General features: G+C 44.2%; 1 protein-coding gene across 1 annotated transcript in view; it reads left to right on the top strand.

The window, feature by feature from the left end:
* Positions 1-12802, top strand: part of LOC110510232 (coronin-6) — a 37075-nt gene that overhangs the window by 3108 nt on the left and 21165 nt on the right. The window contains exon 2 of the mRNA XM_036967985.2: positions 3565-3764. Within this exon, the coding sequence (XP_036823880.1) occupies positions 3567-3764 (198 nt within the window). The 5' untranslated portion in view covers positions 3565-3566. The remainder of the gene's footprint in view (positions 1-3564; positions 3765-12802) is intronic.

The raw sequence follows: 12802 nt of genomic DNA, 5'->3' as shown, positions 1-12802 counted from the left end.
CTGTTACACCCTATTGCACTCTGTTACACCCTATTGCACTCTGTTACACTCTGTTACACCCTATTACACTCTGTTACACTCTGTAACAATCTATTACACCCTATTGCACTCTGTTACACCCTATTGCACTCTGTTACACCCTATTGCACTCTGTTACACCCTATTGCACTCTGTTACACCCTATTGCACTCTGTTACACTCTGTAACAATCTATTACACTCTGTTACACCCTATTACACTATGTTACACCCTATTACACTCTGTTACACTCTGTTACAATCTATTACACCCTATTGCACTCTGTTACACCCTATTGCACTCTGTTCCACTCTGTAACAATCTATTACACCCTATTACACTCTGTTACACCCTATTACACTCGGTTACACCCTATTGCACTCTGTTACACTCTGTAACAATCTATTACACCCTATTACACTCTGTTACACCCTATTACACTCTGTTACACCCTATTACACTCTGTTACACCCTATTACACTCGGTTACACTCTGTTACACCCTATTACACTCTGTTACACCCTATTACACTCTGTTACACCCTATTACACTCTGTTACAACCTATTACACTGTATTACACTATTATACTCACACTATATTACCCTCTGTTACACTCTATTATACTCACACTAAATTACCCTCTGTTACACTCTATTACACCCTATTACACTCTATTATACTCACACTATATTACACTCTGTTACACTCTATTTACACTCTATTACACTCTGTTACACTCTATTTACACTCTATTACACTCTGTTACACTCTATTTACACTCTATTACACTCTGTTACACTCTATTTACACTCTATTACGCTCTGTTACACTCTATTACACTCTACTACACTCTCTCTCTTATACTCTATTTACACTCTATTACACCCTATTACACTCTTTTACACTGTATTACACTCTATTATACTCACACTATATTACCATCTGTTACACTCTATTATACTCACACTCTATTACCATCTGTTACACTCTATTACACTCTGTTACACCCTATTACACTCTATTATACTCACACTATATTACCCTCTGTTACACTCTATTACACTCTATTACACTGTATTTACACTATTACGCTCTATTTACACTCTATTACACTCTACACTCTATTATACTCTATTTACACTCTATTACACTCTTACACTCTTTCCACTCTATTACACTCTATTTACACTCTATTACACTCTTACACTCTATTTACACTCAGTTACACTCTATTTACTCTCGGTTATTCTCGGTTACACTCGGTTACACTCTATTACACTCTGGTCACATTTCTTATGATAACTGTGTCATGTTGCTGAGTAGAGCTGGGATCAGGACTCACACAGCAGAGACCTAGAGACCTTTTGTATGTGGTGACTGGAATTCCCTGATAACACACACCCCAGAAACAAGCGGAACTAAGGCCTATCAGTTCATCCACCCTATCAACTGTCGGGTCGTGTAATGCTACATACATACATACATACATGCATACATGCATACATGCATACATGCATACATACATACATACATACATACATACATACATACATACATACAGTGGTAAAATCATAAAGCACTTGGGTGAGCACATATTTGGCTGTTTCCTTGGAAACAGATTAAGCCAGTTGTGGATTTACAGGTAGTTTCAATGGTTTCTAGTCTTGGACTACTTTTTCGGCATCTATCTGATAGTAAGAGCTCGTATTAGAGATACATTATGGAAGGGCAAGTTGTTCCTGTAAACTGAGGTTAATTGAGTCAATATCAGAAGCATGTTTACACCAAGGACAGGACGGGTTTGTTCATCTTCAGTTGTCCAGTGGAGCCACAGCATTCTGTGCTGCTCTGTGTATTTGTTTGCCAATGTTTCGGTCTTCATTGGGTCTCCAAAAAGGTCTCCCATCTCCAAAGATCCCAACAGCATATAACTTGACTTTCTTCTCTGAACGGAGAGTAGTTTTACTACAGCATTTTATTTCACCTTTCAGAGAGATTGCTCAGGTCCTAATTCTCCTGGGCTCCTGTCTGCAGGGGCAGCTGGGTAATTCTGGATGTGGGTTTTAATGCCAGCCTATGGCCTTTCTTCTGTATGTGTGTGTTCATGTCCACGCACCCTTCATTTCCTTATATACAGGAAATATTCTGTTTATCACAGATGTACATATTAACCAACAGTACTTACTTCTATGTAGTATTACGTTACATACAGACTACTGCAGTTTGAGTTTATATCTTGTCTTAATGCTTTACTCATTTATCTTGTGGTCTGATCCCATATCTTCATCAGCTGTGTTTGTGTATGTGTGTGTGTGTCTGTATCTGTGTGTGTGTGTGTATGTGAGTGTACGTGCGCATGTGGGTGTTTGTGTGTCTGTATCTGTGTGTGTGTGTGTATGTGAGTGTACGTGCGCATGTGGGTGTTTGTGTGGGACAATCACACTATTAATATCTGTGCTGATGGATCATCAGAGATCTAGAATGTGTCTCCTGTGTTTTCACGGCTTACATTGTTCTGGCCCGTTGCCCCGGACAATAACATGACAACAGTACATCAGCAACAGACACATAAAAACTCAACACTGTTATATTGCTAATCAGCAACAGACACAACAACTCAACACTGTTATATTGCTAATCAGCTACAGACACAACAACTCAACACTGTTATATTGCTAATCAGCAACAGACACAACAACTCAACACTGTTATATTGCTAATCAGCAACAGACACACAACAACTCAACACTGTTATATTGCTAATCAGCAACAGACACAACAAGTCAACACTGTTATATTGCTAATCAGCAACAGACACACAACAACTCAACACTGTTATATTGCTAATCAGCAACAGACACAACAACTCAACACTGTTATATTGCTAATCAGCAACAGACACAACAACTCAACACTGTTATATTGCTACTCAGCAACAGACACATAACAACTCAACACTGTTATATTGCTAATCAGCAACAGACACACAACAACTCAACACTGTTATATTGCTAATCAGCAACAGACACAACAAGTCAACACTGTTATATTGCTAATCAGCAACAGACACATAACAACTCAACACTGTTATATTGTTAATCAGCAACAGACACATGACTCAACTTGACTTTTGACGACACTTCCATCCTAAAATACCATCATGTGTGTTTCGCAGAATGCCAAGAGTCATAGCTTATCAATGGAAGAGGTGAGATCAGTCCCATGATTCACATCATTTAAGTTGGATTGATATTACTTCTCTTGGTCAATAAGAATTTCATGATCTCTTGAATGATTGATTAAATGCTTGATTGATTGACATTGCATATCTGTAATTGTCACTTCCTCACTAAATCATGATTCCCTCCTTCACTCACTCTTCTTCTCTCTCTCCCCTCTCCCCACCTCTCTCCCATCCTTTTCGTCCCCACTCTCACTCTTCCTCTCTCCATCTCTCTGCCCCCCCCCTCCTCGTCGCCCCGCTCTCACTCTTCCTCTCTCCCATCTCTCTCAATCTTTACCCCCTCCCTTCTTTGTTTCCATAGCGATGAGTCGCAGCATCGTACGACAGAGTAAGTTCCGGCACGTCTTCGGACAGGCAGGGAAGACGGAGCAGGGCTATGATGACATACGCGTTTCCAAGGTGACGTGGGACAGCTCGTTCTGTGCCGTCAACCCAAAGTTCCTGGCCGTCATTGTGGAGTCCAGTGGGGGCGGAGCCTTCCTCGTCCTGCCCCTCTCTAAGGTAAGTCAGCCCTTAAAGGGGCAATCTGGGATTCGAACAACAACAAAGTAGACACCCTGCCACTTTTTTTTAAACAGCTAAGGGATGGGGCTGGAGGTCAGTCAAACCTTAACTTGTTATGGCTGGGGGCAGTATTGAGTAGCTTGGATGAATAAGGTGCCCAGAGTAAACTGCCTGCTACTCAGTCCCAGTTGCTAATATATGCATAGTATTACTAGATTTGGATAGAAATCACTCTGAAGTTTCTAAAACTGTTTGAATGATGTCTGTGAGTATAACATAACTCATATGGCAGGCAAAAACCTGAGAAAAAATCCAACCAGGAAGTGGGAAATTTGTAGTTTTTCAACTCTTTGCCTATCGAATATACAGTGTCTATGGGGTCAAATTGCACTTCCTAAGGCTTCCACTAGATGTCAACAGTCTTTAGAACCGTGTTTGAGGCTTCTACTGTGAAGTGGGGGCGAATGAGAGGGGATTGAGTCAGAGGTCTGGCAGAGTGCCATGAGCTGACCACGTGCGTTCACGTGATAGTTAGCTTGTGTTCCATTGCAATTCTACAGACAAAGGAATTCTCCGGTTGGAACATTATTGAAGATTTATGATATCATCCTAAAGACTGATTCTATAATTCGTTTGACATGTTTCTACGAACTGTAATATAACTTTTTGAACTTTTAGTCTGAACTAAGCGTTTGCGCATTGTGCATTTGGATTACTGGGCTAAACGCGCAAACAAAAAGGAAGTATTTGGACATAAATTATGGACTTTACCGAACAAATCAAACATTTATTGTGGAACTGGGATTCCTGGGAGTGCATTCTGATGAAGATCATCAAAGGTAAGTGAATATTTATAATGTTATTTCTGACTTCTGTTGACTCCACAACATGGCGGATATCTGTATGGCTTGATTTGTTGTCTGAGCGCTGTACTCAGATTATTGCATGGTGTGCTTTTTCGGTAAAGCTTTTTTGAAATCTGTGTATCTATAATTCCATGCATAACAGTTGTATCTTTTAGCAATGTTTATTATGAGTATTTCTGTAAATTGATGTGGCTCTCTGCAAAATCACCGGATGTTTTGGAACTACTAAACATAACGAGCCAATGTAAACTCAGAATTTTGTATATAAATATGAACTTTATCGAACAAAACATACCTGTATTGTGTAACATGAAGTCCTATAAGTGTCATCTGATGAAGATCATCAAAGGGTAGTGATTAATTTTATCTCCATTTCTGCTGCTTTTTGTGACTCCTCTCTTTGGCTGGAAAAATGGCTGTGTTTTTCTGTGACTAGGTGCAGACCTAATATAATAGTTTGGTGTGCTTTCGTCGTAAAGCCTTTTTGAAATCAGACACTGTGGTGGGAGTAACAACAAGTTTATCTTTAAAATGGTGTAAAATACTTCTATGTTTGAGGAATTTTAATTATGAGATTTCTGTTGTTTTGAATTTGGCGCCCTGCACTTTCACTGGCTGTTGTCATATCGATCCCGTTAACGGGATTCAAGCCATAAGAAGTTTTAAAGGGGTATTCTGCAATTGCTACATCCATTTTTTTACTTATAAATGAATAACATATACCCATTGACTCTTGAAGAATATTACTTAAAATGCCTCATGACCTTAGTTCAACTGTCGTAGCCCATCAGAACCGAAAATATAAGCTTGTTTTACTCCAATGTTTGTAAATAAAGTAAAACCCACCATATAGCCTCAAAACCTGGTTAAAACTATAATTTTGATATCATGGATGGTCTCTATGCATCCATAGTCGTCTATGAATTTGAGCTTGACATCCCTCAGCTTTCTACAGAAACAAGAGACAGAGGCTTTTGTTATTGTTTCAACTGCTGATTGTCGCTTTATCCGTTTTTGACCTTTGCCTGTATATTTGAACTTATCCTGAAAGTCGTCTGTCATCCATGGTTCGGATTTGTTTCAAAAGCCACTACCAGTACTAACTTAACTTAATAGCCACTGCCAACCAAATGGGAGTGATAGGGAAAACTCAGGGACAAGTTCAAATGCACCGACATCGCATTGTACTTGACTTTTAAAGGTGATTTATGCTTCAGCTGATATCCGTGTCATTTACAGCGAATGTGATCTCTGCTAAAGTCAGGGAAATGGCCTTTAAAAGTCAAGTGCAGTGCGATGTCAGTTTGTTTGAATCCCAGCCTTGGTTTGAAGTTCCTCAGAGGTGATTTAACTAAATATTTTGAACACGATGAGCTTTCTGTGTTGGGCAGTTGAATTGGACTGTGTTGTCAGATATCTACATCTCAGTGAACTTCTATAGTCCGAGCTAAGTCTTAGGTCCCAGATTGTGTTTTGTTAAAATGTTAGAGTGGTGTGTTACCTTTCTCTAGTCTAGCTGATATGCCTGATGGGAACAGTGTTCATTGTGTGGGCACGATTGAGGTCAATTGAAAAGTTATATATTCAGTCAATATTGTGTTTATGTGTGAGAGTTCACTTCCAATCAGTGGCATAACGCAGTTTCACAGGACCCTCCCGCAAGGTGCTAACCCCCCCCCCCCCCAAAAAATATTTGTACAATTATTTTGGGGGATTTATTTTGCCATGGGGCAAAGAGAGCAATTTGCAATTTTATAGCTAATGTCATGTTATTTTGCACATTTTGCCATGAGGCTGAGAGAAAATGAATCCCCTCTCCCCTCTCTCTACCCCCCCCTGCTCTCTCAGAGTCTCACGTTTCGCCCTTCTCTCAACCCCCCCGCTCTCCCCGAGTCTCACGTTTCGCCCTTCTCTCTACCCCCCTGCTCTCCCCGAGTCTCACGTTTCGCCCTTCTCTCTACCCCCCCTGCTCTCCCCGAGTCTCACGTTTCACCCTTCTCTCTACCCCCCCTGCTCTCCCCGAGTCTCACATTTCGCCCTTCTCTCTATCCCCCCTGCTCTCCCCGAGTCTCACGTTTCGCCCTTCTCTCTACCCCCCTGCTCTCCCCGAGTTTCACGTTTCGCCTTTCTCTCTACCCCCCCCTGCTCTCCCGAGTCTCACGTTTCACCCTTCTCTCTACCCCCCCTGCTCTCCCCGAGTCTCACATTTCGCCCTTCTCTCTATCCCCCCTGCTCTCCCCGAGTCTCACGTTTCGCCCTTCTCTCTACCCCCCTGCTCTCCCCGAGTTTCACGTTTCGCCTTTCTCTCTACCCCCCCTGCTCTCCCTCAGTCTCACGTTTCGCCCTTCTCTCTACCCCCCTGCTCTCCCTCAGTCTCACGTTTCGCCCTTCTCTCTACCCCCCCCCCCCCTGCTCTCCCTCAGTCTCACGTTTCGCTCTTCTCTCTACCCCCCCCTGCTCTCCCCGAGTCTCACGTTTCGCCCTTCTTTCTTGGGCCAGATTCACCAAGTGTTTTCTTTGTGTACCAGAGCAAAGTTCTGCACCAGTTTCTTTCCACGGGAAATAACACACAGAAACAATAGAACAAAATAAATATGTTAAAAGGAGACAAGGAAATCATCTAGATAGATAAGTATAGATAAACACAGTTTCATGCTTATCTCACTCCCCTCTGAAACAAGATGACAGGTGGAACCTTTGCACCTGGCGGGAACCGAGCGTTTAGTCTGGCCGTAAGTACCCTGCTCTCTCCCCAGGATACACTGGAGGGGATTGTTCCTACCACCGACTGAAAGCTCAGACTAACTAACCACCTGTTTAGTAAAACCTGCCAAGACAAGATGGATACTTAGAGGATTTACAAAGTTCTAGACTGGTAAGATAATAGTTGCAAATTCATTCGAGGTTTAGTTAGATGTTTATATTAGTGTTTGCCTCATGATGAAGGCAGCTTATTGTCTAAAAGTGAGCTAATTACAATAACAGATGTATTGCATCGCAGCAGTAGAGTTCCAAGCAATCTGCCTTGTTGTTCTTTCTGTGTTAATAACAGGGAACGTTTGGTGCCCTTCGTTCAGTGTCCTTGCTAGGGGAAGAATTCAGCTGGAACTCTGAAGGTGGTGTTGAAGTTGTTGTTATCTGAGTTCTCGTGTGTTTCCCTAGAGGACAAAGCTCCCGATGTGTTACTGCACAGGCCTTGCTCTCTTCGCAGTCTATCCACACACAGCAAGGTGTTACCTGAAGCAGGATTTCCCTACCTTCACTCAAGACAGGTCCCCCTGCCTGAAGGCGTCCGCATGCTTCCCAGACAAAACAGTTCGGAAGAGTTTATGCATATACTGTAGCATGATGGCATTTTGGGACGTTTTTGTTTGTTTTGGAATTCAGTGAGTCAAAAACAAACTGTTCGGCTTTTCGGGCAGACAACATTTTCTATTGAGGGAAGACGAAGTTCGGAGCCGGAGCCGGTTATCTTCCCCTATTCTATTGGAGGTGCTGCCTATGCTGTCCAATGTGAATGTAACAGGTGCATAACACAGCACTGTCTCTGCTCACTGCTGAGATAAAGGCACGCGGGCTAGTAGCTTCCCTCCGAGCGATGCTCTGCATGGTCCTAAAGCCAGCCTTTTCAATACACGAAACAGTCATTGCATTTTAATCGGGATTTTAATGATTTCATTAGACTTTTTTGTAGCCTACTTTTACATTGTTGGTCTTGAGCTAGGGTATGGTGACTGCCACCGGGCACAGACGTCAGTTCAGCGTATGGTTTTGATTTACATTTGGTTGAGTTGTCAACGAACGTGAATTCAACGTAACAACAACAAAACATGTCACCACGTCATTGGATTTAGGTGTCACGTTCTGACCTTGGTTCCTTTGTGATGTCTTTGTTTCAGTATGGTCAGGGCGTGAGTTGGGTGGGAAGTCTATGTTCTTTTTTCTATGATTTGGTATTTCTGTGTTTGGCCTGGTATGGTTCTCAATCAGAGGCAGCTGTCAATCGTTGTCCCTGATTGAGAACCACACTTAGGCAGCCTGTTTTCCCCCTTGAGGTGTGGGTGATTATATTTTCTGTTGTGTGTCTTCACCAGACAGGACTGTTTCTTTGTTGTTTTGTATATCAGTGTTCAGTTTGACTCATTAAATATTAACATCGTGAACACCTACGACGCTACGATTTGGTCCTCACCTTCTTCCACCAACAACGTTCGTGACATTAGGTTAAAAGTTGGGTGAAAAAAATACTAAATTCCCTGACGTTGATTACTTTTTTCAAATCCAATCAGTTTTCCACGTTGATTCAACGTCATCACATTTATGTTTTGGTTGAAATGACTTGTAAACAACGTTGGTTCAACCAGTTTTTGCCCAGTGGGATACCCTGCCATACCCAGTGGGATATCCGGCCGTACCCAGTGGGATATCCTGCCGTACCCAGTGGGATATCCTGCCATACCCAGTGGGATATCCTGCCGTATCCAGTGGGATATCCTGCCGTACCCAGTGTGATATCCTGCCGTACCCAGTGTGATATCCTGCCGTACCCAGTGGGATATCCTGCCATACCCAGTGGGATATCCTACAATACCCAGTGGGATATCCTGCCGTACCCAGTGGGATATCCTGCCGTACCCAGTGTGATATCCTGCCGTACCCAGTGTGATATCCTGCCGTACCCAGTGGGATATCCTGCCGTACCCAGTGTGATATCCTGCCGTACCCAGTGTGATATCCTGCCGTACCCAGTGTGATATCCTGCCGTACCCAGTGGGATATCCTGCCGTACCCAGTGTGATATCCTGCCGTACCCAGCGGGATATCCTGCCGTACCCAGCGGGATATCCTGCCGTACCCAGCGTGATATCCTGCCGTACCCAGCGTGATATCCTGCCGTACCCAGTGTGATATCCTGCCGTACCCAGTGGGATATCCTGCCGTACCCAGCGGGATATCCTGCCGTACCCAGCGGGATATCCTGCCGTACCCAGCGGGATATCCTGCCGTACCCAGCGGGATATCCTGCCGTACCCAGCGGGATATCCTGCCGTACCCAGTGGGATATCCTGCCGTACCCAGCTGACATTCCTGATTCCTTGGGGGCCGTAGAGATTTTCACAAAAGTTTGCTCTACCGGGGCTCCCGAGTGGCGCGGCGGTCTAAGGCACTGCATCTCAGTGCTAGAGGCGTCACTACAGACACCCTGATTCAGAGACCCTGGTACAGACACCCTGATTCAGAGACCCTTGTACAGACACGCTGGTACAGACACCCTGATTCAGAGACCCTGGTACAGAGACCCTGGTACAGAGACCCTGGTACAGAGACCCTGGTACAAAGACCCTGGTACAGAGACCCTGGTACAGACACCCTGGTAGAGACACCCTGGTACAGACACCCTGGTAGAGACACCCTGGTACAGACACCCTGGTACAGACACCCTGATACAGACACCCTGGTACAGACACCCTGGTATAGACACCCTGGTATAGACACCCTGGTACAGACACCCTGGTACAGACACCCTGATTCAGAGACCCTGGTACAGAGACCCTGGTACAGAGACCCTGGTACAGAGACCCTGGTACAAAGACCCTGGTACAGAGACCCTGGTACAGACACCCTGGTAGAGACACCCTGGTACAGACACCCTGGTAGAGACACCCTGGTAGAGACACCCTGGTACAGACACCCTGATACAGACACCCTGGTACAGACACCCTGGTATAGACACCCTGGTATAGACACCCTGGTACAGACACCCTGGTACAGACACCCTGGTACAGATACCCTGGTTCCATTCCAGGCTGTATCACAACTGGCTGTGATTGGGAGTCCCATAGGGTGGCGCACAATTAGCCCAGCGTCGTCCGCGATTGGCCGGGGTAGGCCATCATTGTAAATAATATTTTGTTCTTATCTGACTTGTCTAGTTAAATACAAGTTAAAATAAGCTGTGACCACTTGACAGGGTTTTGGGGCCGGGGTACATCACATTGATGCAAACATATTCTGATCTCTGAAACTGACAGTAAATCTGAACAACTGTCTGTCTATCTATTAAAAACAGACAGACAAAGAGAGCGAGGCGGAGAGAGAGAGAGAAAGAGAGGAACACTGCCGCTACCTCGCTCTCCAACCATGGTGTGTGAAATGAGGAGCGAACTGAAATGACTGAATATCCTGTTCACTTCAGAGTGAGGAGAGAGATATATATATATATATATATATATATATATATATATATATATATATATATATATATATATATATATATATATTAGAGCGCTGGACAGACAGGGGGAAGAGGAGTGGGAGAGAGGGAGAGACATGGTTATACTGTATATTAGAGGGCTGGACACACAGAGGGAAGAGGAGTGGGAGAGAGGGAGAGACATGGTTATACTGTATATTAGTGGGCTGGACAGACAGAGGGAAGAGGAGTGGGAGGGAGGGAGAGACATGGTTATACTGTATATTAGTGGGCTGGGAAGAGGAGTGGGAGAGAGGGAGAGACATGGTTATACTGTATATTAGAGGGCTGGACACACAGAGGAGTGGGAGGGAGGGAGGGAGAGACATGGTTATACTGTATATTAGAGGGCTGGACAGACAGAGGGGGGAGAGAGGGAGAGACATGGTTATACTGTATATTAGAGGGCTGGACACACAGAGGGAAGAGGAGTGGGAGGGAGGGAGAGACATGGTTATACTGTATATTAGTGGGCTGGGAAGAGGAGTGGGTTAGAGGGAGAGACATGGTTATACTGTATATTAGAGGGCTGGACACAGAGGAGTGGGAGGGAGGGAGAGACATGGTTATACTGTATATTAGAGGGCTGGACAGACAGAGGGAAGAGGAGAGGGAGAGAGGGAGAGACATGGTTATACTGTATATTAGAGGGCTGGACACACAGAGGGAAGAGGAGTGGGAGGGAGGGAGAGACATGGTTATACTGTATATTAGTGGGCTGGGAAGAGGAGTGGGAGGGAGGGAGAGACATGGTTAGTCCGATTCCCTAAATAAAGATGAGAAAAAATGACTATAAAATAATAAAAATACTGAGCTATATTGTATTTTATTAAAAAAAAGTTGTATTATATTATACTAATACAATTGCTCAGAGAAATAGTTTGTTTAACAAGTCATATTTTCTTTTCTTCTCAAAAAGCTAGGGGTGATCATTTTTGACACCCCTGTTTTCAATACCTTTCAACGCATCACCTTGTGAGGATGAAGGCGCTGGGCTTTTTCCTAAAATGTTTTATGAGTTGGAGAACCCATTGGGAGGGATCGTAGACCATTCCTCCACACAGAATCCTTCCAGATCCTTGATATCATTCGTCTGCACTTATGTTCTACACTCTTCACTTCAAACCACAGGTTTTCAATAGGTTTCAAGTCCAGAGACTGAGATGGCCATTACAAAATGATGATTTTGTGTCCAGTTAACCATTTCTTTGTGGATTTTGATGTGTGCTTGGGGTTATTGTCTTGCAGGAAGATCAATTTGGCCACCAGGTTTTTGGCTAAAATGTACTGGTACTGGGTCAAGTTTCTGATGTCCTTGCCGCGACCGGGAGGTCCGTGGGGCGACGCACAATTGGCCTAGCGTCGCCCGGGTTAGGGAGGGCTTGGTCGGTAGGGGTGTCATTGTCTCATCGCGCACCAGCGACTCCTGTGGCGGGCTGGGCGCAGTGTACGCTAGCCAAGGTGGCCAGGTGCACGGTGTTTCCTCCGGCGCATTGGTGCGGCTGGCTTCCGGGTTGGATGTGCGCTGTGTTAAAGAAGCAGCGGCTTGGTTGGTTGTGTATCGGAGGACGCATGACTTTCAACCTTCGTCTCTCCCGAGCCCGTACGGGAGTTGTAGCGATGAGACAAGATAGTAGCTACTACAACAATTGGATACCACGAAATTGGGGAGAAAAAGGGGTAAAATTCAATAAAAAAAAATAAAAAAAAGTTTCTGATGTCCTTGACCATAGCAACATATTTTACAGTAGGTTTGAGGTTATTTTCTGCTCATGCATTCTCATTTCGACGCCAAACTCACCACTGGCCAAAGAGCTCTATTTCCATGTCATCCAACAAACGTAAACGCCTGGAGTTTACTAAGCAGCATTGGCACTTGGATTGGAGCCAGTGCTTCGGTCAGATGACATGAAAAT

This window comes from Oncorhynchus mykiss, chromosome 29 (assembly GCF_057628025.1).
Source record: "Oncorhynchus mykiss isolate SJ-2025 chromosome 29, ASM5762802v1, whole genome shotgun sequence".
Classification (NCBI taxonomy): domain Eukaryota; kingdom Metazoa; phylum Chordata; class Actinopteri; order Salmoniformes; family Salmonidae; genus Oncorhynchus; species Oncorhynchus mykiss.
The sequence above is the reverse complement of the archived record's forward strand: the minus strand, read 5'-3'. Positions and strand labels throughout refer to the sequence as shown.